This window comes from Hippocampus zosterae, chromosome 13, assembly GCF_025434085.1.
Source record: "Hippocampus zosterae strain Florida chromosome 13, ASM2543408v3, whole genome shotgun sequence".
In the NCBI taxonomy this organism is placed as follows: Eukaryota; Metazoa; Chordata; class Actinopteri; order Syngnathiformes; family Syngnathidae; genus Hippocampus; species Hippocampus zosterae.
The window spans coordinates 19,921,825-19,947,627 of record NC_067463.1 but is presented as its reverse complement, the minus strand read 5'-3'; the positions used below and the strand labels follow the sequence as shown (position 1 = coordinate 19,947,627).

Below are 25,803 nucleotides of genomic sequence, written 5' to 3'. Positions count from 1 at the left end.
CCAAATGTTACGATTTTTTTCTGTGAATTTTGTGAAAATGTGCAATACGTACATGTGATTCAACCTCGTTAACATCGGTTATGATTTTTCCAATATTGAGAGAAATGGAGATTGCGCCATGAGATGACGTCGTGAGAGCGTCTCTGCCACCTGACACTCGGTTGACCAAAAAAGGAAAAAAAACTCGGTTGACTGTCTTTTTTTGGGGGGGGGGGGGCGTCCTTAATTCGTAATTGAACATGATTTCGGAACCGCAACCGCAGTCACCGCACTGTGTTTATATAGGGAGTTATAGTTTTTTCTCCCAAAAACTTTATTTATCTTCAATTTACATACGTTCTCGAATAGAAATAGCCTTCTTCACAAACGTCCATTTTATGATACAGTAGAACCAGAAAAAGAACATTCACAATCCTTTTACAAAAATCTCTACATGCATATAAACACAAAAATAAGTCAAATTAAAACAAATTGAAGGCAATATAATTATTGGGGGGCGGCCCGGTAGTCCAGTGGCTAGCACGTCGGCTTCACAGTGCAGAGGTACCGGGTTCGATTCCAGCTACCGCCTACCTGTGTGGAGTTTGCATGTTCTCCCCGGGCCTGCGTGGGTTTTCTCCGGGTGCTCCGGTTTCCTCCCACATTCCAAAAACATGCGTGGCAGGCTGATTGAACACTCTAAATTGTCCCTAGTTGTGAGTGTGAGTGTGAATGGTTGTTCGTTTCTGTGTGGCCTGCGATTGGCTGGCAACCGATTCAGGGTGTCCCCCGCCTACTGCCCAAAGACAGCTAGGATAGGCTCCAGCACCCCCCGCGACCCTTGTGAGGATCAAGCGGCTCGGAAGATGAATGAATGAATGAATGAATAATTATTGGGTCTGTTCACTTATAAACAGATTATATTGTGTTGCAGTCTCCATCAAACCATTTATCCTTTCACTTCTTTCTTCCAGACGAATTGAAGATTTAAAATATTTGTTGCGCTCATTTTTTGAAACATGATATTTACCCAGTGTAATTATTATATTTATAAAAATTGAAAATAAATGGCAGATGTTCAATAGTTTCATGTGAGTGTGACATAAACCACATGACTCCACCTCAAAAACAAATCTTTTTTGTAATGTCTCATCAGTTGGATAATAATGCCAATCTATGATTAGTTACACTCTGTATTTAAGGACCCCTCTGCTGTGCACCTGTTACTGGAGTATTGCCTTTGCCTTGCCGCTTCCTTGCTCATAAACTGCTTTTGCTATTGACCTCGTCGTGTTTCGCTTTTTGAACTCTCGGTATCAAGTATTTTGCAAGTATTATGCAAGTATACTGTAAGTACAGTAAATATTCCCATCCTCGGAATTCTATGGAAAGGAATATCCTTCACGCGGAATAAAAACCTATTGGACACAAAGTTTAAAAAGATCCAGCAGACACTTGGAGTCGGAAAGACGCAAATCTACGAAACTTTAAACAACAAGGCATCGATTCAACTCCTGATGACAAGCCACCATCCAGCAAGGAAGCAATGCAAATGGCAACAAAAATCCTTCAGTATGCACAAGAATTACCAGACACCGGTGATCAACGGGACAGTTACTTACAACTAGCCAGAAAACTGTATGACACGCAGACAAACATTGTCATAAACCAAAGAATGCATCCAACAAAACAATCCTTGATGCTCAGGTTTTCCTCATCTTGATTCATCATCATAGAGGATATTGGCTCCACAAACTGAAAAACAAATAAAATGTTTGCAATTAGGTGTGACTCGTCAACAATCTATCAAAAAAAATGTATTCCAAATAACATACTAAAAGGGACGGAAATAATAAATAAAAAATAATATTTTTTTAAACTGATGGAAGTGGAGGTAAAATTAACTTGACGGACTGATAATTACAGGATTGTTTGGCTTGAAATATAGATGGAGTGATGTTAGAGGAATCAATGAGCTAAATCGTATCATGTTTAAAGTAAAGTAAAAATGTTACAATAAAATGTCGAACTCGCGGAGACGGGACTTTGAGTGTGATCGCGGAGCAACAACCGTCGTTCGCTCTCAGAGGTCCGCTCCCGCCGATATTGAAGACAATTTTCCTGTGTGCCGAGTCATTTCTTTAACTTTGTCCGAGAAAATCTCTGACAACTGACGATTATGGATGGATAGGTGTGCAGGTTGCTGACGAATGACAAATGACAGCAAAATGTACACCCCCCCCCCTACCTCCGGTCTTTTACATGCTGTTAAAGTAACAATAATAATAATCACAATATTAATAATAATATGTTCATCTTCCAAGTGTTTCGCAGGACACACAATCACATAAATATATTTCACCTCAGCTTGTACTCTTGACCATTTTGTTTTAAGAGCAGCAGTTCTCTGATGTCCTCGGGTGGATTCAAACCATGAAGTTTTGCCCGGTCCCATCTTTGAAGCCTGCTGATACCTAGGGCAGGAAACATGTATGATCATTAAAAAAAAGAATGCTTAGCAAATCAGGATCGAACATTTTTGTTTTTTTACATCCTGAGTGGTTTCGAGAGTGGTTTAACTCAATGAGTCTTTCGTTTAATTCTTCCTCAGGGTTGGTACCAGCTCATTCTTTTTGCCAGTGCAACAAGAGAACTTTTTTTATGAAGGATGCTCTCTGCTTTGTGGAATCTTTTCAAAAGTTATACGGAGGAACATACTTTCTCATGTGCGAGCATCGGTTCATGTGGACATCCCACATGGACATGCATAAAAGACAGCACCATGAAAAAAAAAAAAAAAAGTACGGGACATTGCACACAACATGACCGACCATTTAAAAGTGGTAAATGTGTATTTTACTACAGAATGAATGAATGATCCTTGACCTCTGTTGAATGAGAGAACTTTTTTTAATTAAATTACACTCATTGCGGTGTCATTTATTAATTATTCATTATCTCTTTTTTTTTAATGCAAGATAACTATCACACATACTAGTTTTGTAATTTTTCGAAACTGCCAGCGTGGGCACGATTTTGTACACCTTCTTGGTAACTGCACTTGCCACTTTTGCAATGTTATCATCCATGAGACGTCTTACGTTTGTCTTCATGATGTAAGGCAGTGACTAGTGGCTGCCATAGCGTGTCTTTACGCTGCACCTTTTTACCTTTTCCCACCCGCTCATCTGTGACCACTTCATGGGACATTTATCTGCAATATTTTGATGAATACGCATTCCAAGGCATGAATAAATATAACAGGGTTACCTGTACTAGGCCCAAATCTCCAGTCCAGGTCAAACTGTATCAGTTTCTGTTGCTCTTCGTGTTGACGTATTGAAGTTTCGGCATCTGTTCAATATACAATAGAGAAAATTCAGAAATAATTCAAGCATAATAAGGTCATCTTTATACCTAATGCAGAATGAAATCCCTGGCCACTCCTTTTTGAACACTGACAGCAGAGGTGACATACTCATTTTTGTTGTGGGCCACATCATTTTCCCTCGGAGGGCCATTATGACTGTGAACTCATAAACAGTATACATCGCGGAGGAGAGAGGCATCTTCGTTTCTTCTCATCTCCATTATTTTATTTTATCTTTTTACGTTTACTGTGTTCGGACAACCCGCTCGCTAGCGTGACCCGATTGTTTACAGTAGGTACCAGCTGTTAGCCCGCTAAGCTAACAGCTAAAAAATGATAAAAATAAAAAGTTTTATTTTTTTGCGGCTCCAGACATATTTGCTTTTTGGTTTTTTTTTTGTCCTATATGGCTCTTTCAACATTTTGGGTTACCGTCCCCTGCATTAACCTGTCATGCATGTTTTGGGGCTGTAGGGAGGAAACCAGCGTACCTGGAGAAAACCCACGCAGGCACGTGGGAGAACATGAGCCCGATTTGAACCCTGCACCTCTGCACTGTAAGGTGGACGTGCGAACCAGTCGACCACCGTGCCATCTCCCCCTGTACCTAAAGACTAGTAAAGTCTTGTTTTGCGTCATTTAAGAACAACTTGTTCTCCCATTGCAAATTGAACACCGGAGTTTGACATTATCAAAATGACAAGAACCACTGTTTGCAAAATTTCTTGAGAAATGAATTCTGAAAAAATTAACATATTATTAAAATATTCTAAAACAGCCATTTAACTTGACGGAAAAAGCAGACAAATAGGAAAAGTATACAAACTCTGTGGTGGAGGAGCTGGCTTCTCATCCCGCTTTGCCACTTTTCTTGCCTTCTTCACCACCTTGAATGAATCAGTTATAAGTCCATTCTTGGTAGTCATGTTGACGGCTGATCTGTAACACACAAACGGAGTGGGATAAGACAATTCAAATTCAAGACAAGAAATAATAATAATAATAATACATTTTATTTATAAGCGCCTTTCAAAACACCCAAGGACACTTTACAATAACAAAAACACAAAACAATACGGGTTGAGGAGGGTATATTTGCCATTACTCCGTCGTGACACACCCTGGACCCTGTCGACTCGTGCCTGGTACCAGTCGCTGACTCTGCCGTAGCACCACGGCATTACTGCCATTTGCGCTTTCTTTGATGAGGGTCCAAAATATTTATGTAGTGGACTAACATTCCTTGTCTATTAAGGTAGAATACAGAAAATGTCATGTACCTGTGTTTTAAATATAGGCCAGCATCATAACAACATTTCGAAAATGTTTGTACCATGTTTCAAAACTATATTTCACTGTCGAATCCTTGGATATTTTGTCATGTATTTCTGATCACGTGATCAATACTTGTGTTTATTTGTTTATAGTAGAGGCATTCTTAAAAATATGTTCTTTTTATTTATTTGAGTATTTGGTGCCCTTCGTAGTGTTGAGAAAGACTTAATTATTGTGATTGATCCCTTATAATATTTTTTTGATTGCAGGAGAGTCAAATCTGACTTGAACGCAGTAAAACATCGCACAGACGCACCCAACTTTATTATGGGCGAATTTAACCAGTGTCACCCTAAGAAATCGCGTTCTAACCTTTACCAGTGAGTGACTGTTCTTACCTGTTATGAGTCCTTCCTTGTGTCGAATCTGTCGATCTCCTCTCGATACGTCCGACCACAATGTTGTCTATTTGGTTCCCACGTACACGTCGGTCGTGAAGGAAACAAAGCCTCGCAGCGCGTTGGTTCCGGTTTGGTAAACGCCACGAACATACTGTAATTTGTTTTTAGAAACTTGTCCTGAATTATATGTTTTGACTGAGAGAATAATTGATTATATAACCTGTGAGGATTTAGTTGTTCCAAGGAAAGATTTTTTAAAAAATCCTAACTGAAAGCTGTGGACGTCTAAATCCCTTAAATGTATTATAAATCAGATGATGAGAATCCTGATCATGGTAATGTAGTTAGTGCTTTGAGCGACTGGTGTGATTGTTCTTTCTTACAAATCAATTTTTCCAAAACAAACGGGAAAAAAATGCTCATTGATTTGAGAAGGAAGTATTCTCCTCTTCCTCCTTTCCTTATCCTTGGCCAGTCTGCGGAGGTACTTGAAAATTATAAATACTTAATGATAATGTTTATTCTGTTTTTATGAAAATGTTTTATTCTTGTTTTATTATGTCTGTTCCCTTACATCCCTTTCATTCGAAGCAAAAAGTGCTTGCAATACATTGTAAAGGTGTGCTGTAAAATCGGAGGCCTAAATTACCGAGATCTTTCCTCGCTTTATCGAGTGAGAAGAGCAGCATAGTCCCTTTCCATCACAACAGACTGAATGTAAAATGCTGCCATTAGGATGCAGATAAATTTTTACAAACATGAACGTCACAGCACAAGGGTGACAGTAATGACAAGTGCCCTTCAAGGTTATTTAGAATATAATTTAAATTATAATCAAAATTATAATTTAGTTTATAAATGACAGTGCCAGCCCGGTGGTCAACTGGCCTCACAGTGTAGAATCTCAGGGTTCAATTCCAGCTACGGCCTTCCTCTGTGGAATTTGCATGTTCTCCCCGCGCATGCATGGGTTTTCTCCGGGTACTCCGGTTTGGGTAAAATATGTTTGTTTGACGTTTTTTGGGAAAGCCGATGCATCATTAACTGTGCATGTGCAGGATCTGGTTCAAAATGTGTTCACAGTGTATGTACAAATTAAAGTACGACGATTTTGATGAATCCCAAATTTGTGCATAGGCATCGTCATGAATCAGGTCCATTGCGTGCGGGCATGTGCGCATGTACGTGCTCGTGTGTGTTGCGCTATGAGAGCATAAAATCGAGAGAAAGTGGAAACATGATGCTGATGATAATCGGATTGGTGAAGGTGGTGAGTGAGCCTTAGGGCGGTGTCTTAGACGAAAGTGGGTGAGGGTGGAATAATAGAGAGAGGGAACAGCTTTCGAGGGTTTGGACGCTTGGAGTATTGAAGCACATGAAAAACAGATGAATTTGACTTTGATCCAGTGATTTCTCTTTGAAGTGGAAATTAACAGCTGGCAATTGCGAAGTCATACGCCCCTTCTATTTTTGGATACCACTGTTGGTGTTAATGGTTTGAAGTTATGTTTTTGATTAAATCGTGAATGTCATTTTGGGAATGAAACCTGTAATGCTAAAGTTGAAATACCGCAAAATCTTTGCTATTAATTTAATCGACACTGCATCGTTTGCATGATTGTATTGTCATTTGTTTTTTTTTTGTTTTTTTCACCTGGTATTCATACTTACTCACACAGTACTGGCATGTGGTCTTGCATAACTGACTTCTTCACCTATGAAACCACTAAGTCAGTGGTTGTCAAGAGCTGGACGATCGGCATCATCAACCGAGCTGTCCAACTCCTCATCTTTACTTACTTCATTGGGTGAGTGCCAATCTGGCCAAACAACAAATCCGAACCATAAATGTACAATGTTGCTAACTACAGTACATGGCAGATGTGTTATAATATTGCAAATGTATTTCAAGCAGCGAGCCTAAAGATGACAGAACTATTCAATTATAGATATACGCTGTATGATCAATCAAGGGCAGTGAGGGTTGGAAGGGTTACTTGAAAAAAAAAATGTCATCCGATACTAGGTACTAGTTACCTGTTATAAAATGTATTTCGTAATGTAATTCACTTACCATAAAATCCATGATATATATATATAGAAGAAACCGGAGCACCCGGAGAAAACCCACGCAGGCTTTCTATATATATATATATTTTTTTTAATTTAGTGCGATGTAGGGGGGTTAATTGTTATTGTTCTAAAACCGTCCTTATATAGTCGACTCACTTTTTTCCCCTTCAATTTGAATCTTTAATCTGTTTAAAATAGCTCATACTGTATGTTTTTATATTATTTGTATCAGTACACGGAGACGACCAAAGTAAGAATTTCATTGCTCTGTACTATTTTGTTATTTTGACTTCAAGATGGCGTCATGAGAGTGGCTGCCTTTCCAGCAGCTCCTATATTTTGTTGTTGTTCTTCTCATAACTTTGCTGCTGTGAATTGGGAATTTTCTCCATTGCAAGACTAATTAGGGTTTTCTTATCTTATCTATCATTGCATTTTTACTATACACATGTCAAAAACAAATTTGAAAAAAAGTCAATATGTTTCACTGTTCAGTTTTTTTCACGTTGTATTTCAGGTGGGTGTTTGTCTATGAAAAGGCTTATCAAGTGAGGGACACGGCCATTGAATCTTCTGTGATGACAAAGGTGAAAGGTTTTGGAGTCTACAATGACAAAGTCATGGATGTCGCAGATTATGTCACGCCAACACAGGTATGAAAAATTCAGTGGCTGACATTCTTTAGCATACATTGGTGATGTGCTCATTTATTTGTTTAGGGAGCTTCTGTCTTCTGCATCATAACGAAACTGATAACAACAGAAAACCAAGTTCAAGGATACTGTCCAGAGGTCAGCACCTGCCATTGCTATAAGTGAAACTGGTGAAGTATTGTCATTTCAAGTGATGAAGAATGGGTAACAAACATTGTTTGTTCAATGGAAGAGGCCAGTTTTGTGGTGAATGGTAGTGGGTGAAGTAGCACCTGTCTTCATCGTCATGGGGTTCAATCATTAGTGTGGCGTTCCAACACTGAGGCCCGGTGTTTATAACTAAACAGTATACGGCCAACAATACCATACATTCCACAGTTAGCAATATCATACGATTCACTCAGTTTATGATATAATACAATCACTCTGTGAGGATACAATATGATAAAATATGATGCAACGCAAGATTAATTATTTTATTATCTCTGTTTATATATTTTAAAAATGTGGTAGAAAAAGTTAACTTTCATATGTTTATGCACCGTTTACATTTGAAATTGTTCTTAAAGATACCCACCGTGTCACGTTGTGCCCGAAGCGATGGAAAGATCGCTTCGTGCACAACAAAATAAGGAGGTGGATCCCCGAAAAAGCAGACACGTAAAAGGATTTTGTCAGAGAACAAAGGGAGTCTTTTAATAAAGAACACAAAATACCCGACAGGGAAAAATAACAAAAAGCGCTGGTCAAAATAAGGACCAGGGAAGGAATAAAGCGAACAACCGAAAACACTCGCGGAAAACAAATGGCGAGGAAGGTCTGATTAGACAAGTGAATAAATTTCATACGAGAAGAATAATGACGCGTAGTAACAGCCACAAGGCTAGGAGGCAACGAGTAATCAAGGTAGGAATCTGAGCGAGAGAAATAATGGCACGGCGTGGAATTCTCCGGCAGGGAGTCGACTGCCAGAGCGTCCTAATACAGGCAGAGTAATCACCGACCAATGCGTAACAGGTGTGTGGGCGGCGGAGAGAAAGCCCGCCCCCTGCTGGCAAACACGGGACGTGACACACCTTTCCTCCACCACGGCCTGATGTCCTCGGGGTATCGAGGAAACCACAGTCAGGTGGCAACAATTCAAGCAAAGCGTTGTGCTCAAAAGAAAACCTCATAGCTCACTTCTTGTTTTTTTTAGACTCTTGCTGAAATTGACTTTTTTTTTAATATAGATCTCGAATTGCTGAATGTGCCTGCTAATTTCTGTAGTCCTAAATCAAAAGTACCAGGATGTTTTTTTGATTTTTCACTCCAGCCATTTTGTTTTCAAGGTTTTCAAGATCCAAGCCTGTGTCTTAATTTAAACCAAATTCCTGTGCAACATTACCACTCTGGTGCCTGTCTAAAATTAATTGAGATTTATTGGTTTCTTGTTGATTCATGCACCTTTAACAATTTTGTGGAATTCTGTGTTTTGTAGAGTGAGGATAAATATATTTGTACCCATGATAGCAACTGCACACGGCTTGTTAACAAGCCAGGAAGTTATGGTGAGTTTATAATCTCTTTGTTCGAGTGTATAGATGCATCTATCTATGCAGAGGAAAGTGTGAAAAAGTAAGCTGTCTGACTGTTTATTCTTTTGTTGCTCAGGAATACTCACAGGGAGATGTGTAGCTTACAAAGCCACTGTCAAGACGTGTGAAATTAAAGGGTGGTGTCCTGCTGAGATTGATACCATAAAAACGTAAGTTACTGCAATGTTGCATACATCTTTGTTTTCTTCCCTGACTAGCTTTTCTCGATCAACTAGTGTCAGTTTATTTTTTTCCTGACTGGGACTCAAACTGTGACTTTTCAAACAGTCTTCACTCACAAACAATTGGACTCATTTAATTTTTCTCCCTTCATGTCAGCGCACCGATGATGGAAGTGGAAAATTTCACCATTTTCATCAAAAACAGTATTCGATTTCCAACCTTCAACTACACAAAGTAAGTTGATGTGATGAAATGTGAAATGGTAAAATTCTGATGAATGTTTCACTTTTCAAGTTCAAGGTTTATTTAGAAAGCACATTTTAACATTGTAAACACTATCCAAAGTGCTGTATATATTAAAATATAACACTGTGCAGAAACACAATGATGAGGGAGACACCAAAATCAATGGAAAATACTAATTAAATATTAATTTAAAAACCATAAGAAACAATAAGATGCAAATCAGAAGGCAAGCCAGGATTTTACTTGAGCAACCAGTCACAGTTGAAAGAAGCTTGCTTTTACCATTTCACCGGTTTGCTTATCTAGTTTAAAAGAATTGTCCATCATGACCCCATGATTCTTTGTACAAGAACTGTGAGGAACACCAAGGTCAATGGCATGGTCTGGTTCACTAAACACTTTTTTATCATTTTAGTGTCATTTAACGTCAGAAAGTTAGATTTTGCCAATCTTTCACATCTTTCAGACAGTTTTTAAACGACTGGAATGAACCACCTTTAGATGTGAATAACATACAACAACCGAGTGGCAACTTATACAAGGGGAAAAAAAGATGGGCCTAGTATAGAGCCTTGGGGCACTTGACACATAAGGCGTGTGTGAGCTGACGAAAAAGGGCCAACTCTCTCTCTCTCTCACACACACACACACAAAAGTTTCCCAATGAGATACGGCATGAACCATTCCTGAGCAGTGTCTTTAATTACAACATCTAATTCTACCCCTAATAATAAAATCTCATTATCCACAGTATCTGAAGCTGCAGTGAGATCGAAAAGCACCAAGACAGCTGATTGACTAGACTCGAATTCATGATTATAAAAAGATCACTAAAAATGTTTAGCATTGATCAGAGAAAGCTGAAGAATGAGATTGGTATGCTTTGCTGGAGGCCTGACGTGGGAAATGGAGCGGAGGTTCCAAACGGTCCACACCTTCGTTTACAAAAGACAGGCTTTAATTTGTTATCATAAATCACCCCTCCTCCTCCTGAGTCCTCACAAATAAAATGTGAAATTTGGGGTTTCCTTTGAGCTCGTTAATTGGTCAGGCTTTAATACCCACGGGCCGGGTCGGGTCGGGCTGGATTTTTAGGCCCTATCTTACCTCTAAAACACATATCTTTCTATCTGCACGCCAATGACATGCCAGGTTAATGCTCGATAATAGTCAATGGCAGAGCAGCTATAAGTATGTTGTGTTCAAGAAACTCTGAGCTCCGACTAGCAGCCCATACTGTATTTTTACCTTTCGTACCGTGAAATTTCTTTCGTAACAAGGGGCAATATTTTCCTGTTGAGACATTTCGTATGAAGAGACGTTCGTAAGTAGAAGTACCACTGTATTGGATATCTGGACTGCTCAAACCTAACCCTGCTAGAAATATTGTACCACAACTGACTGTATAATGAGTCACAGTATATTTTTTTCTCTCTGTGCAGAGGCAATTTCCTCCCAACCATCACTGGCAAGTACATCAATAAATGTAACTTCGACATGGTTAACAATACTTACTGCCCTATCTTCAAAGTGGGAGATGTAGTCCGCTATGCACAGCAAAACTTCACCAAGCTTGCAGACAAGGTAACATGCACTAAATGCATTTCCTTGTGACTGTGTTTCACATTGTTCACATACAGTATTTGATCCATTTGCGTGACTTCTCAACAATGTGTGTGGACGATGACTACAAATACCTCATATGGAATTTCCTATACAACTATTTGAACATATATATATATAATACACACACCCACACCCACACGGGGCGGTAGTCCAGTGGTTAGCACGTCGACTTCACAGTGCAGAGGTACCAGGTTCAATTCCAGCTGTGGCCTCCCTGTGTGGAGTTTGCATGTTCTCCCCGGGCTTGCGTGGGTTTTCTCCGGGTGTTCCGGTTTCCTCCCACATTCCAAAAACATGCATGGCGGGCTGATTGAACAGTCCAAATTGTCCCTCAGTGGTTGTTCGTCTCTATGTGCCCTGACATCCGGTTCAGGGTGTCCCCCGCCTACTGCCCGAAGGCAGCTGGGATAGGCTCCAGCACCCCCCGCGACCTAGTGAGGATGAATCGGTTCGGAAAATGAATGAATGAACGTATCCACACACACACATATAGTGTGCCCTGTGATTGGCTGGCAACCAGTTCAGGATGTAACCCGCCTACCGCTTGAAGACAACTGGGATAGGCTTCACCACACCACGCTCAGATTTTACTGAGCGTTGCGCATCAGGGGGGATGGACTACAACACTGCAATGTACGTATCAGGATCTCGTGGAGTATATATGACTCTTTTTTCTCCCTGTGACTCCTTGTTAGGGAGGAGTGATAGGAATAAAGATTGGCTGGATGTGTGATTTGGACAAATCAGATGACCAGTGCAACCCTTCATATTCATTCACCCGCCTGGATGCAATGTCGCAGAAGAATGCTGTCTCAGTTGGTTACAATTTCAGGTATTTAGATTCAAGATCAGGAAGATATTTAATAATAATAAATGCAGATTAAACTGAAAGAAACATATTCACTGAGCGTTTTCAAAGTTCCTTTACATCAAGAGTTACATAAAATGTTATTTGAACTATACCTTGATTCATCCATTCATTCATCCACTTCCGCTTATATAAGATCGGGTCACCGGGGCACCAGCTTTCCCAGACTTCCCTGTTGCCAGCTATTTCATCTAAGTCTTCCAGGGGGATGCTGAGGTGTTTGCAGTCCAGCCAGTCGACATAGTCTCTGCAGAGTGTCTGGGAAATGCCCAGAACACCTTACGAGAGAGGCGTCCAAACTTGATACTGAGGCCACCAAACTAGACCCAAACTAGACTAGGGTTTCAGCACTCCCCAGAGTCCTCCCTGGGGCACATGGTTGAATGCCTATTCCAAGTCTACAAAACACATATACAGTATTTTCACGACCCTACGACACACCAAATTAAAAGGTGTAGTGTCAGTTTAAAACATACACAAGCCACATAATATTATTGGATGCTGGCATGATTTCAAACAAACCCATTTAGAAGAAGAAAAACAAAGCAGAAATGGGTGGATGAAAGAGATTAAAAGGTGTTAATAGCGTTGTGGATCAGGTGAGTATTTAAGAAATGATTTGAAGGACTGGAGGTCAGTACAGTCTATGATGAAATGATCAATTCATGACACACAGAATCATGAGTCCTAATTTGTTTCATATAACCCAAGATTTGTGTTTTCTTTATTGGAGGTTTGCCAAATATTATAAGATGGAAAATGGGACTGAGTATCGTACACTGGTGAAAGCCTATGCTATCAGGTTTGATGTACTCGTCAATGGAAATGTGAGTATGTTCATGCACTTCGGTGATGCTAAAAAGATGTTTCTTTATGACATTTATGAATGTTTTCCATTTTAGGCAGGCAAGTTCAACATGATTCCCACACTTATAAACATGGTAGCAGCCTTTACTTCAATCGGAGTGGTGAGTGTGACAATATACAAAATAGATTAAATCTAAATCTAAGACTGATCATTTATCTTGAGTGGGAGAGGAAAAAAACATCAAATTGGGGTCAACTGGTGGGAACCCTTCATTCACAGCATTCCCACTGATTTAGGCCCATAACACATCCGGAGCGCTCCAACACCTTCCACGATTAGATCTAGTGGAAGATTAGATCCATCCATCCATCCATCCATCATCTACCGCTTATCCGGGGCCGGGTCGCGGGGGCAACAGCTTTAGCAGGGAAGCCCAGACTTTCCTCTCCCTAGCCACTTCGTCCAGCTCTCCCCGGGGGATCCCGAGTCGTTCCAGGCAAGCTGGGTGACATAGTCTCTCCAGAGTGTCCTGGGTCTTCCTCGGGGTCTCCTCCCGGTGGGGCATGACCGGAACACCTCAGAGGCGCTCAGGAGGCATCCGAATCAGATGCCCAAGCCACCTCATCTGGCTCCTCTCGATGTGGAGGAGAAGCGGCTCGACTCGGAGCCCCTCCCGGATGACCGAGCTTCTCACCTTATCTCTAAGGGAGAGCCCGGACACCCTGCGGAGAAAACTCATTTCGGCCGCTTGTAACCGGGATCTCGTTCTTTCCGTCACGACCCATAGCTCGTGACCATAGGTGAGGGTTGGAACGTTGATCGACCGGTAAATTGAGAGCTTCGCCCTTTGGCTCAGCTCCTTCTTTACCACGACAGACCGATACAACGTCCGCAGGCCACAACATCACGGTTAAATTTTTGTTAAATCTCTGTTGCATTTTATGAAATGAAATGGCATTCCACATGATTTTGGAGGCACGTGTCATAACAACTGTATGTGCAAATCATGGGTGATTGAGATCATTTTATCAATGTAATTACCTCGACTTCATTGTTGCACGAATGCAGCGTAATATGAGGGAAAAAGTCAACACGAACACTTAAGTCATCTATTCAACAACCATCATGTGAAAATTTAAAAATATAAATTTTATGGCAGCTCTTTTGTGTTGTGTGTTCTTGAATTGACTAAACACTTGTCAGATGTAATCAATGTTTGGAGACCTTGTTTCCTTAATAAGTGAGCTCTGCAGTAATAAATGATGTGCTTTGCTCAAGTTGTGATCGTCTGCTGATTTAGCATTTTTTTATTTAGGGTACTGTGCTGTGTGACATAATATTGCTGAACTTTCTGAAGGGAGCAGCACTGTACAAGGCCAAGAAATTTGAAGAGGTAAGGTGAATACATTTTGTGAGTGTTGTAGATGCAGGTCTGAGAGTTTTGGACTAGATAATATGACATTTGTGTAAAATGGTGTGTTATCTTTTAAAACTGGTTCCATACAGTACATAGGGATCGAGTTTCAATCGCCACACCCAAACAGAGCACACCGATACTCATTAAATATGCATAGTTGGGCAATAAAATTATGAATCATGTCATCTTTTTTTTTTTTTTTGAAAGACGTTGTTTATGTTTCTTCCAAAAAGGTCCTACGGTTGAGTTCATGTAACTGCACAACTTTGTATCCTTAATTTGCCTCATATGTTACAGGTATCGGACAACTCACTGGATTCTCTAAACAACAGGCTTTATCGCAGCCAGCTTTCATTTCAACAAAATGAAAGTTTTATGAAGCCCAGTGACTTCGGAGCTTACTCCATTGAACATTACAGCTAACGATGAGAGTGTCCAATGAGGGGTTGGTTTTTAAAAAAATCTATAAAGAATGTATTTGAAAAATATCCCAAAATATTTGCATGATGAAAGTTAGTCTTTTTTTCAGAAATGGAAATCAGTAGTGTAAAATAATTCTTATTTTAGTTTTTCATAAGGGAATTACAGTAGAACCTTGGTATGAGAATTGAAAAACGCTCCCACGGCTGCCTACACCAAAAGATCGGTGATTGGTTCATTTCGCTGTCAATCAAAAAGGATTCAGCCTGACAGATCATCCAATCACGTAGAAAAGCTGAGCGTCCGGGCTAGCCGATACACGCCCACTGTCGTGACGCTAAGCGTCCGATGGGTGGCAATAAGGTAAAATTAATGTTATTTTGCAGCTCGAATGGATTAATTGCATTTCCATTAATGTCAATGGTAAATCTTACCTCAGTTTGCAAACATTTCGGTTTCAGAACGTGTTCAAAGAACAAATGACATTTGTAAACCGATGTTCTACTGTACATATTTATCATATCCGCTGTAACATTACTTTCACTTAATAGATTTGCTATGTCATGCTGATTAGTGTTATTCCTACAGTAAAGAACGGATACATTTTTACCTTTGTGTCATCATATATTCATTATATAGGGTCAATTCAATAATCTGAAGACATTTTTCATATGCATCAGGTCCAGGACAATGCTTGCCAAACATTAAGGGAAACCAACAGAATGCCAAATGACTTTTTGGAGACAGGGGCAAGTGTTGATTTCAATTGTGATGGACGTCTATTATCATGAACTATTGTTAAAAATGACAAATTTACTTTTTCTATTGAAAGCATTTACTGTATATTCCGTGTGAAGTAGTTTATCTTGAAATACTGTATATTGTGTTAGCAGATCCGAAATGAAAGTGACATTTAAAAAGTTGGATTGCGGACCAATTTGAAATTGAAAGGTTTGATTGCTGGTTACTTGACTTTTAACTTACCAGTACTTTTACTAATTACTCTAGTAGTAGTGGTGGTAGTAGTCGTTTTTTTCCCTGTGTCAAACTCATGGCCCAGGGGTCATATCCCACTGCTAGAGCAACTCATCTGCCTTTACTTCAAGTTTAAGGTGAAAATCTGTCTCAAAATTGCAAACTGTCTTCACTTTTAATAATTTTATAATAGTCATGATTTTTGTTCAAAGCGCTTCTAAAAAGAAAATAAACAATTGTTGAACATTCAATTTTTCTGGACTTCTAATTTCAAACTATCCATCAATTTGTTTGTATATCTTGTAATAGGATGAGATGATTACTGTGTAATGGGCGGCCCGGTAGTCCAGTGGTTAGCACGTCGGCTTCACAGTGCAGAGGTACCGGGTTCGATTCCAGCTCCGGCCTCCCTGTGTGGAGTTTGCATGTTCTCCCCGGGCCTGCGTGGGTTTTCTCCGGGTGCTCCGGTTTCCTCCCACATTCCAAAAATATGCTTGGCAGGCTGATTGAACACTCTAAATTGTCCCTAGGTGCGAGTGTGAGTGCAAATGGTTGTTCGTTTCGGTGTGCCCTGCGATTGGCTGGCAACCGATTCAGGGTGTCCCCCGCCTACTGCCCGAGGACGGCTGGGATGGGCTCCAGCACCCCCCGCGACCCTAGTGAGGATCAAGCGGTTAGGAAGATGAGATGAGATGAGATTACTGTATATACATTTAAGTCGTTTCACAGTCATAAATAGCCCTCTGAGTGAAACGATAGCTACAATGTGGTTTGTGACACAAGTGAGTTAGACACTGTGGTGCATGAACCACTACGGTTATTTGTATGTTGTTTGGATGGAGAGACTTCCCGTACCTCGAACAGCCATTAACTGTGCATGTGTGATAATGTTCCAGATTGTTAAACCTTCTTTCCCACGTTGCTGATGTATGAAGCCTAGAAAATCCAACGGTAAATATTCAGTTGATAATCAGAGAGCCAAAATTTGAAAAAGCAAAAATCATTGAGCCCACCGATGTCATTTGTCCCCGTTTATGGCATTTTGGACATTTATTACTTGTTTGAGCAAAGTGAAAGCAGTGAAAAACCAAACACTTGGGCTCTGAAATTTTGCCTAACAAAAGAGTTTAAAGAGAGGGGCATTCAAAATGGCACCGTATTGTCTAATCAGGGCTGCCCAGTACGTCGATCGTCACAAGTGGATCGCGAGGGGTGGGAGGAGGAAATGGGGCAGGGGTAATTTGTGTGTCTGTGTATTTCAAAAAAATATGAAAAGCACCCCGGTCGAAAGGTTTCTGGATCGTGATGATGACCGATTCATGAGCTGAAGTCTTTTTTTTTTGGGGGGGGGGGTCTTCTTCCCCATTTTGTTTGTTTTTGTTCTCTTACCAAAACGTGAGAGCAAGAAGCCAGTCGTGGACTTGCTTTGCTGTGCTAGTATTTATTTTCAATTCAAACAAAAGCATTTCAACTTTCTCTCTTCTTCATTTTTTGATGACAGTGAGCAATTCCCCATCTTGTTGTATTGCCGCATTCTAACATTTCGATTGATATTGCCCAAGTGTTTGCGCGCAAATGGCGCTAGTTGTGTTAGCCTAGCATTACGTTTTCGCAACAAGCTAGCGACGTTTGTAGCAGAGAGTACCCGCCTGTCTAAAAAAAAAAAAAAAAGAAAGAAAAGAGGCGTGCAATTCACAGCGACGGCAGTCGGACGCCAGAGCTTCAAGACGTGCCACAAACTCAGTGGAGACGGCGCTTCCAAATCTGCGCGTAGGACGCCGGATTCCTGGTTGGGCCCGACCCCGCGTAGGCGGCGTCGCTGCGGCTCGGCCCCGTTTCGACTGGATCCGCGCTGCCCGTGAGAGTCCGAGCTTAGTCCGGCAGGGCGGGAGGCCAGTCCACGTCTACGGACTGCGGGACGGGAAACGGACACGAGAATTCCAATTTGAGAGGAACGGGAGCCCAAACGTGAGACGTACCTCCACATCAAGTTCCAGGATGTCGGTGTGCGTGTCGAGGAGCTGACACAAATTTGGTTTGGTGCGCCCAAAGTCGCCGTGGACAAACTCCTTGATGTAGCTGAGGGGGGGGGAAAACTTCAGGAGAACAACTTGAACAAAAAGTAAACAAAATAATTTGAAGTCGGGAGGCGCCGAAGCCTGGAGCCTGACCCGAGAGGCGGAGTCATTGGAAGGAAGGCGGAGTCAAGAGCGAGGATACGTTCCGGCCTGCGTCTTGAGGCCGAGCCGGAAGTGGTGCTCGTCCAGCAAGTCGGCGCTCATGCTGCGGACGAGGCGCTGACGCACCGCCAACGTGCGGCGGTGCAGAACCCGCAGAGGGGTCTTCTGGTCCACCTTCAGGTCCTGCGGCCGCAAAAACACAAACAGTCGTGCGCGAGCGAGGAACCGCCGAGGCGGAGTCCGCATTTGGGGGACGGGCAAATCCGCATCGACTGCGGTTGGAATGTACTCGCGAGCATGTTTGCGTTTGCTCCCGAAAACGAGAAGAACGTTTCGATTCGATGGCGGCCCTTTGTCGCGGACGTTTCTCGTCAAACCTCGATGCGGTTGATGAAGGCGACGTCGTCTTCCCGGATGGATTTTTGCGTCCACACCAAGGCTCGGTATGACTTGGTCTTCTCCTCCTCGCCCTCCTTCAGACGACTCGTGGCGTCTCTACGCATTGGGACCAGGGTTAGGCCACGCCTCCCCCGGCAGCAAAAGGAAATCGGGGTTCCTCGCCCGCGGTTTTGTACCTGCTGACCATCTGCAGATCTCGGACTCGGATCTTCTGCGAGGACGCGTTGATGGCCTGCAAGAGAACCGGTCGTGGGCCGACGGCCGCAAAGACGCGCGCGCTCGACGACCGGTCGCGGCACCTGCTGCACGTTCTTCATGCTCTCCGGGCTCAGTTGGCTCCTGCGCGGGTTCAGCAGCTCCAGCGCAAACGGTCGACCTGGGGGGGTGAACGATGACGAGGAGGAATTGGGGGGGGGGGGGGGGGTCTGTCGCCGTTTACCGTTTCCCAGGGTGCGGACGTCCACGTCCTCTCGGCCGGACGACGAGAAATTAAATCCTGCCCCCCCCGCAAAAAAAGAAGAGCATGGTCCCCGGCGGGCCTTTTGTCAACAATCGTCAGACGGACGGTTCGTTCACCTCGCGCTCCGAAGGCGGCGAGCACGGGCGCGGCGACGAGCTCCTCCACCGACGACTCCATCCGCCGCTGGCCGTTGATGAACCACGGCGTCTGCGGCAGACTTCGGCAGAACTTGTTATAGCGCCCTGAGGGACGCCGCCAAAAGAAAAACACCATCACCATCAAAAAGGGAGGTCGCCCCCCCCAGCCCCAGCCCCTCCCCCACCCGACGTGTCCCGCCGGCCGCGTACCCGCCACGAAGACGGACGCGTGGACGCACCGGACCTCCTGCGGCGCGCAGGCGCTGCCCGGACGGGACGGCGGACATGGCGAGCGTCTGACACACAAAGCGACAACTTTTCAGCGGCGTTTGGGGCGGGGCAAATTTCCTCTCTTCCAAAGATGGTGGAGTTACTCGAGAAATTTGTTATCCGGGATCTTCTCCAGAGCTTTCGCCACCGCCATGCGGGTAAACGCCGACTGCACACATACGCTTTGGGTTTGTCGGCCATTCTCGACGCCGCGACGCGACGCTCGCCAGCTCACCTGTTTGTTCTTGCTGACTTTGAAGCAGTCGGGACAAGCGGACGCACTGAAAGGAGGGGGAGAAAAAAAACTATAAACTAAACGAAATGACAAAAGTCGCCGCCGCCGCGACCGACGGAAGGGTGCTCGCAACTCACAGGAAGTGGCAGTCGGCGTCGGTTTCCGGGTGAGCGAAACACACGCTGACCTCCAGGGGGCTCTCAACACACACACACGAAAAAACATTTGAGCAACAAATTTCAAACCTGCCACACCAAATGTTCTGACCTTCAATCGACCGAAGCCAAAATCCAGTCAAAATCCCCCCCCCCCCCCACCCCTGAGACGAAATACGGTGCGCGTCGCTGGCCAACGTGCAAATCGGATTAAATTCATTTTACGATTTCTTGCGTTGATGGCTTTGAAATTGGAAGGGGGGGGGGAACGGGCGCGACGATAGCCCCTCACCTTGGCGGCCACGGCGACGGCGCCCAACTCCCGGGCCAGCGGGCCCTGCATGATCCACTTGAAGGCCTCCTTCACCTGGATCACGTCGCGGCGACCCAGCGCGCCGCACTTGGCTCTGCCGAGACGGGGCGAGCGCCGGTCAGAATGCCATCGAGGCGGCCGTTTGCGGCGCTCGTCTTTACCTCACGTCCTCCTTCACGTGAAGCCAACACGAGTGCTGCGGATGCAAAAGGGCCATCAGCGGGGTCTCCGCGGCAGACAAGGACAATTTGCCCCCCCCCCCCCCTTTCCATCTGTCGACGCGCTTCTGCGCACACTGACCTCGCGCACGCACATCTGAGCAGGCAGCGAGACGGACAGCACCAAAGTGTCCACTTGGTACTTTTCCTTCTTGATGGCGTCGGCGATCTGCGAACACACGACAGGGCGGCCGCCTTGCGTTTCAAACCTCCCACGGATTTCGACCATTCACAAAAATGATCAATTTAAGAAATAAAACGGCGGATTTCCGCGGAAAATCGCCATCCCTGTATTATGAATAAAGCATTTTTTTGCCCTGAAGACACATTTTTCCGCATGTGTGTGCGTGTGTGTGACCTGCACGGCCTGGGGGGCGTCGCTGAGGTGCTGCAGGACGCCCAAGCACACCACGCACACGCCCTCGTCCTCGATCTCGCTCTCGCCCGTCGCTTCCTCCAACTCCAGTCTGCTTCTTTTGCAAGGCGCTTCCAATTGGGCAACATTCTTCTGCCAATTGTGGTTTTCAACGAAGGCTCGAAGTTCCCTGAGCGTTTCCTGTTCCAACAGCAAACACATTTCCGACGCTGAAGGAAGTCGCCGGACTCAATTTCTTCAAGCAAAAAACGTCGGCTCATATGCAACCTGCAGCATCTCGCCCAATGACGGAGTTCTTTCTAGTCTGAACTGAATGTTTTCATCCAAGTCAAGGAAGGTGCGTGCCCCCCCTCCCCCCGCCCCCAAAAATCATAATCATCCTAATATTACATGTCTGCGGTGCTGCGTACCCGGTGGCCCTGCCTGTAAGCGTCCGGGACTCCGATGCAGCAGAACCTGAGCACGCAGCGAGCGCAGCAGCCGCACGCCAACAGCTTCCCGACGATCACCTTGTCTTTCTCCTTCAGGGGCAACATCTCTTGCTCACACGTCAATCACACACACAGGCACAGACACACAGACACACAGGCACAGACACACAGACACACAGCTGATTCCGTCTGCTGCCTACCGACACGCCGTCCGGCGCGACAATCCGAAAATCTCGACAGAAGTCCGATGGATCGTTTCGTCGATCGATCCGTGGTCTTGTAAGGAGCGCGAATCTCACCGCGGGGTTTCTTAAAAACGCTTCATTTGGAAGACGACGCGACTGGGACTTGGGTCGGCGGTGTATGACGGGCGGCTCGTCCTTGGGGTACCTTAGCTTTAGCGCCGAGTGACCCCCTTCCGGAAGGCTGACGAAGCGCGCGCTCACACCGCGACCGGCAGGCAAATCAAACGAAGCACGCTTCTCTGACAAGAAAATCACAATCGTTTCGAGGTGTCCGCCAGTACCCAAACGCGAGGCAAAACCTCTTCCGGTCGTCGCGGTTCAAGCCGAGCAGGCCTCGCAATCGAACCGGAGCGGCTCGATTTCATACGGCCGCCATTCCGGACCGACAGGCGTTTCCAGGACGTCGTCGACAGCAGGGATGGCAATTTTCCGCGGAGATCCGCTGTTTTATTTCTTAAATTGACACAAACGATATAATGTGCAAAGAATTCGCTGGTCTTGACATTCATATCCAGTACGCTGTTCACATTCACTGTCCGTTGTTTGGAAACTAGTAGAGTTCAAATCAAAAGTCGGAGTAAACATTGAGTGTGGCTGTGAAAACTACATTTTGAATGTGTTAACCGACGAGGCTCAAATTGCACACGCACTAAATGGTCTCCAATTATTTCGGGGGAACCTTGGACATCACATATTCAATCACATTCATTTAGTTTTTGTTTTTCAGAATCAGAATCGCCTTTATTGTCATTGTATTCCATGCAACGAAATTTGGGCGCCACTGCTTAATGCATTTCGTAAAAAAATTAAATCAAGTGTTAGTTGCCTCTAGTCCTTTCAAAACATGCAGTTCATCGCCACTTGCTTTCCCTACCCAACTAGGCGCACACGTTCGGCGAAAGTGTGACCGTATCTCGACTCGAGTGCGATGTGTTGTTTCGGTGCTCGGCAAGTACTGTCTCGCGACGTCATCATTACGCGCCCTCTTCTCGGCTCCTCACGGCGACTCTGGAAGCTTCCGAATTGGCTCGGTTGGACGTCCGAAAATCCTCTTCCATCCCAAACCCAGGGACCACATTTAATCTCGGGGACTCGTCGTTCCTGTCGTGAAGGCCCCCCTCGACATTTTCCACCGAGTATCAAGTCACGATGGCTGCGCCGAAGGCTCCAAACGGAGGCAGAAACAAAGGAGGGGCGTACGTGGACCGCGACAAGCCGGCTCAGATCCGCTTCAGCAACATCTCTGCCGCCAAAGGTAGTCGAAATCCCGCCGAGTGTTGAAGAGCGCGAAGGTTTCGTCGCAGTTCGGGCTGGGCTAGAGACTGTTTCGCGTCCCGATGCGAGAGTCATTGCAAGCGGTCTTTGTACGTCTTCAGTTCGGGCCCGAAGGCTTCGTTCATGACGACATGTCGTTTCGTTCTGCGCGGTCGATCGCTTGCTTGCATGAATAAATGACGATTGAAGTCTGGAGCGTCTGATAATGGAAGCCTTTTGTTGATCCAGCCGTGGCAGACGCCATCAGAACCAGCCTGGGGCCCAAAGGAATGGACAAGATGGTTAGTGAAGGCGTCGCGCCAACTCTGCAGTGGCTCTTGGGCGCCCGTGACTCCACGTTTCTCTTCCTCGCTTTCAGATCCAGGACGAGAAAGGAGACGTGACCATCACCAATGACGGGGCCACCATCTTGAAGCAGATGCAGGTGCTGCACCCCGCTGCCAAGATGGTACGTTCCGCCCCGAGGCGTTGTTGCCCCCCCCCCCCCCCTCTGTCCCCCACCCCACCCCGACCCGGCTGACGGGGTGCGGCGCACGTGTTTTGCAGCTGGTGGAGCTGTCCAAAGCTCAGGACATCGAGGCGGGCGACGGCACCACGTCGGTGGTGGTGATCGCCGGCGCCCTCCTTGACGCCTGCTCCAAACTGCTCCAAAAAGGTCAGAAATGAAAGATTTTGCGGCGAAAACGCTCCGTGTTCCCGAGCGACGTTTGCTGATTTTTCTTTTTTTCCCAGCCACTTATCGGCGCCGATAGTCTCTCTCGAGTGCTCGCCGATACAGATGCGCGCTAGGATGTTTGAGGCGTCCATGAATGGACCCGATGACAGGAAATTGCGAACGGAGACCATTGGCCATTGTATTTGTCCAAGGGTGGAACCGCTTCGCCGGCTCCTTGATTTTTGAAATGCGACGCTTGGCCCCGCAGGCATCCATCCCACCATCATCTCCGAGTCCTTCCAGAAGGCGGTGGACAAGGGCGTGCAAGTGCTGACGGCCATGAGCCGGCCGGTGCAGCTGAGCGACCGCGAGACGCTGCTCAACAGCGCCACCACCTCGCTGTGCTCCAAGGTGGTGTCGCAGTATTCCAGCCTGCTGGCGCCCATGAGCGTGGACGCCGTCATGCGCGTCATCGACCCCGCCACCGCCACCGGCGTCGACCTGCAGGACATCAAAGTCATCAAAAAGCTCGGGTGAGCCGCGCGGCCCGTCGGCGGACGGCGAAAAGTCCGGTTCGTTGCCGCCAACTGGGGGCGCGATGTGCCGTTTCAGGGGCACTATTGACGACTGCGAGCTGGTGGACGGCCTGGTGCTGACCCAGAAGGTGGCGAGCGCCGGCGTCAGTCGAGTGGAGAAAGCCAAGATCGGCCTGATCCAGTTCTGCTTGTCTGCGCCCAAAACGGACGTGAGTGGCCTCGGCCGGGCGGGGGCATCCGCGCCCCACCCCCTCCCCGCGTGCGGATGTTGACGGCTCTGGTTTTCCTCCCGTTCCCCGCCGGGTTCGTGGCAGATGGACAACCAGATCGTGGTGTCGGACTACGCCCAGATGGACCGCGTGCTGCGCGAGGAGCGCGCCTACATCCTCAACATGGTCAAGCAGATCAAGAAGGCCGGCTGCAACGTGCTGCTCATCCAGAAGTCCATCCTCAGGTGCGGCCAAAGTCGCCAACCGAAATCGGACGCGCGCTCATCGCGGGGCGAGCGTTTCGGTGTTGAGGAGCCCCGCCCCCTTTCTATTGCGGCGCAGGGACGCCCTGAGCGACCTGGCCCTGCACTTTCTCAACAAGATGAAGATCATGGTGGCGAAGGACATCGAGAGGGAGGACATCGAGTTCATCTGCAAGGTGAGCGACGCCGGCCGGCGCCCTCTGCTGGTGCGCCGAGCAATCCATTTCCATTTATTTTAGTTGTCCTATTGTCGTACGCGTTCAAAATCCAAACGGCTAACCGGTCGAACGACGTTGTCTCTTTAGACCATCGGCACCAAGCCCATCGCCCACATCGACCACTTTTCTCCCGAGATGCTCGGCGCCGCGGAGATGGCGGAGGAGGTCCACCTGGACGGCTCGGGCAAGCTCATCAAGGTGCGCGCCCGGCCAGGAAATTGATACAATTGAATGCCGCGCTCCCTCGTTCACCCAAGCGGGGGGGGAAATGTCCCCTTTCCGCCGCCCTCAGATCACCGGCTGCGCCAACCCCGGCAAGACGGTGAGCATCGTGGTGAGGGGCTCCAACAAGCTGGTCATCGAGGAGGCCGAGAGGTCCATCCACGACGCCCTCTGCGTCATCCGCTGCCTGGTCAAGAAGAGGTCGGCCGCCGCTCTCCTTACGCTAACGATCCAACAGATGTCCGCCTTTGTCGCTCGAGTCTACCGAGGTTTTTTCTCGACCCTCCTTTCAAAGGCGCCCCGGCACGTGTCCTTGGTGCCGGGGCGTAACACGTGGAGGCACATGAACAGTGACGCGCTCCCGTTGGCGCTCGCCCGGTTCTCACGACAGCCTGGCGAGGGAGGGGGCGCCCCCACACGCGTCAAGTTGGCGACACGTGCGCGCGGCGGCCAAGTAAGCGCGGCTGAAATGTCGGCGCCTTCCCCGCAGGGCCCTGATCGCCGGCGGCGGCGCCCCCGAGATCGAGCTGGCGGTGCGGCTGGCCGAGTACTCGCGCACGCTGGCTGGCATGGAGGCGTACTGCGTGCGGGCGTACGCCGACGCCCTGGAGGTGATCCCGTCCACGCTGGCCGAGAACGCCGGCCTCAACCCCATCTGCACCGTCACCGAGCTGCGCAACAGGCACGCCCGGGGGGAGAAGATGGCCGGCATCAACGTGCGCAAGGTGAACGCAAAGCATCGCGGGCGGGCGTTGAGCGTCACTCTCCCGGCATGTCGTTGACGCGTTGTCTCGTCCACGCCGGCGTCAGGGCGGGATCTCCAACATCCTGGAGGAGCTGGTGGTGCAGCCCTTGCTGGTGTCCATCAGCGCCCTCACCTTGGCCACGGAGACGGTGCGCAGCATCCTCAAGATCGACGACGTGGTAGGACCGAGCCCCCCCGCCTTCACGCCACGTTTGCGTTCGTTCCCATCGTCGCTCACCGCCGCGCTCTCGTTTGCAGGTCAACGCCCGATAATTTCGGCGAGGCGCCGCCGACCCGCCCGGGTTACTGAAGCTCTTGATAGGTTGCTTAAGTTAATAAAAGACTTTGTTTGCGGAATGACACAAGTGCCTCTCTTTGTGACTTTTTTGG

At 46.3% G+C, this 25,803-nt stretch overlaps 4 protein-coding genes across 6 annotated transcripts; 2 read left to right on the top strand and 2 right to left on the bottom strand.

The window, feature by feature from the left end:
• Positions 1–276: 276 nt before the first annotated feature.
• pold4 (DNA polymerase delta 4, accessory subunit) lies at positions 277–4,290 on the bottom strand. The gene is made up of 4 exons (XM_052083826.1): positions 4,176–4,290; positions 3,250–3,333; positions 2,342–2,453; positions 277–1,734 (listed from the first exon to the last, which is right to left on the bottom strand). Exons 1-4 carry the CDS (start codon positions 4,273–4,275, stop codon positions 1,710–1,712), a joined length of 321 nt encoding a protein of 106 aa, XP_051939786.1. The 5' UTR covers positions 4,276–4,290; the 3' UTR covers positions 277–1,709.
• Positions 4,291–6,591: 2,301 nt separating this feature from the next.
• LOC127612934 (P2X purinoceptor 3-like) lies at positions 6,592–16,185 on the top strand. Its single transcript, XM_052083795.1, has 12 exons — positions 6,592–6,833; positions 7,616–7,751; positions 7,818–7,889; positions 9,232–9,301; positions 9,405–9,498; positions 9,668–9,745; positions 11,200–11,341; positions 12,079–12,215; positions 12,985–13,078; positions 13,154–13,219; positions 14,375–14,452; positions 14,774–16,185. Exons 1-12 carry the CDS (start codon positions 6,640–6,642, stop codon positions 14,897–14,899), a joined length of 1,287 nt encoding a protein of 428 aa, XP_051939755.1. The 5' UTR covers positions 6,592–6,639; the 3' UTR covers positions 14,900–16,185.
• A 1,169-nt stretch (positions 16,186–17,354) lies between these two features.
• On the bottom strand, positions 17,355–21,742 carry pus10 (pseudouridine synthase 10). 3 transcript variants are annotated; one of them, XM_052083788.1, is made up of 17 exons: positions 21,025–21,736; positions 20,597–20,794; positions 20,321–20,407; positions 20,182–20,216; positions 20,000–20,114; positions 19,690–19,751; positions 19,553–19,598; positions 19,422–19,486; positions 19,258–19,343; positions 19,027–19,152; positions 18,890–18,946; positions 18,750–18,826; positions 18,627–18,682; positions 18,429–18,546; positions 18,092–18,234; positions 17,851–17,950; positions 17,355–17,782 (listed from the first exon to the last, which is right to left on the bottom strand). In XM_052083788.1, the coding sequence occupies exons 1-17, from the start codon at positions 21,148–21,150 to the stop codon at positions 17,744–17,746; spliced, it is 1,536 nt and encodes a 511-aa protein (XP_051939748.1). In that variant the 5' UTR covers positions 21,151–21,736; the 3' UTR covers positions 17,355–17,743. The 3 variants fall into 3 exon arrangements, 2 of the variants coding, with proteins under 2 accessions (XP_051939748.1, XP_051939747.1); XR_007966013.1 differs by having other exon boundaries at positions 17,678–17,782; positions 18,043–18,234; positions 21,025–21,742; XM_052083787.1 differs by having other exon boundaries at positions 18,750–18,946; positions 21,025–21,739.
• Positions 21,743–22,258: 516 nt separating this feature from the next.
• cct4 (chaperonin containing TCP1, subunit 4 (delta)) lies at positions 22,259–25,778 on the top strand. Its single transcript, XM_052083786.1, has 13 exons — positions 22,259–22,545; positions 22,794–22,846; positions 22,924–23,013; positions 23,112–23,220; positions 23,489–23,753; positions 23,833–23,965; positions 24,071–24,210; positions 24,308–24,404; positions 24,534–24,644; positions 24,739–24,869; positions 25,159–25,393; positions 25,479–25,592; positions 25,672–25,778. Exons 1-13 carry the CDS (start codon positions 22,440–22,442, stop codon positions 25,684–25,686), a joined length of 1,599 nt encoding a protein of 532 aa, XP_051939746.1. The 5' UTR covers positions 22,259–22,439; the 3' UTR covers positions 25,687–25,778.
• Positions 25,779–25,803: the final 25 nt, after the last annotated feature.

Bases quoted from the DNA above. Each gene is read 5' to 3' on its own strand.
- cct4 (XM_052083786.1), top strand. From the start codon at position 22,440: ATGGCTGCGCCGAAGGCTCCAAACGGAGGCAGAAACAAAGGAGGGGCG. The intron at 24,405-24,533 runs GTGAGCGACGCC...TTGTCTCTTTAG, and splicing joins ACATCGAGTTCATCTGCAAG to ACCATCGGCACCAAGCCCAT. The intron at 24,870-25,158 runs GTCGGCCGCCGC...CCTTCCCCGCAG, and splicing joins CGCTGCCTGGTCAAGAAGAG to GGCCCTGATCGCCGGCGGCG.
- LOC127612934 (XM_052083795.1), top strand. From the start codon at position 6,640: ATGATTGTATTGTCATTTGTTTTTTTTTTGTTTTTTTCACCTGGTATT. The intron at 7,890-9,231 runs GTCAGCACCTGC...TGTGTTTTGTAG, and splicing joins TTCAAGGATACTGTCCAGAG to AGTGAGGATAAATATATTTG. The intron at 13,079-13,153 runs GTGAGTATGTTC...TTTCCATTTTAG, and splicing joins ATGTACTCGTCAATGGAAAT to GCAGGCAAGTTCAACATGAT.
- pold4 (XM_052083826.1), bottom strand. From the start codon at position 4,275: ATGACTACCAAGAATGGACTTATAACTGATTCATTCAAGGTGGTGAAG. The intron at 2,454-3,249 runs GTAACCCTGTTA...TTCCTGCCCTAG, and splicing joins GAGATTTGGGCCTAGTACAG to GTATCAGCAGGCTTCAAAGA. The intron at 1,735-2,341 runs GTGAAATATATT...TTTGTTTTTCAG, and splicing joins GGTCAAGAGTACAAGCTGAG to TTTGTGGAGCCAATATCCTC.
- pus10 (XM_052083787.1), bottom strand. From the start codon at position 21,150: ATGTTGCCCCTGAAGGAGAAAGACAAGGTGATCGTCGGGAAGCTGTTG. The intron at 20,115-20,181 runs GTAAAGACGAGC...CCGTCTCGGCAG, and splicing joins CACGTGAAGGAGGACGTGAG to AGCCAAGTGCGGCGCGCTGG. The intron at 19,153-19,257 runs GTACGCGGCCGG...GGCGTCCCTCAG, and splicing joins CGCGTCCGTCTTCGTGGCGG to GGCGCTATAACAAGTTCTGC.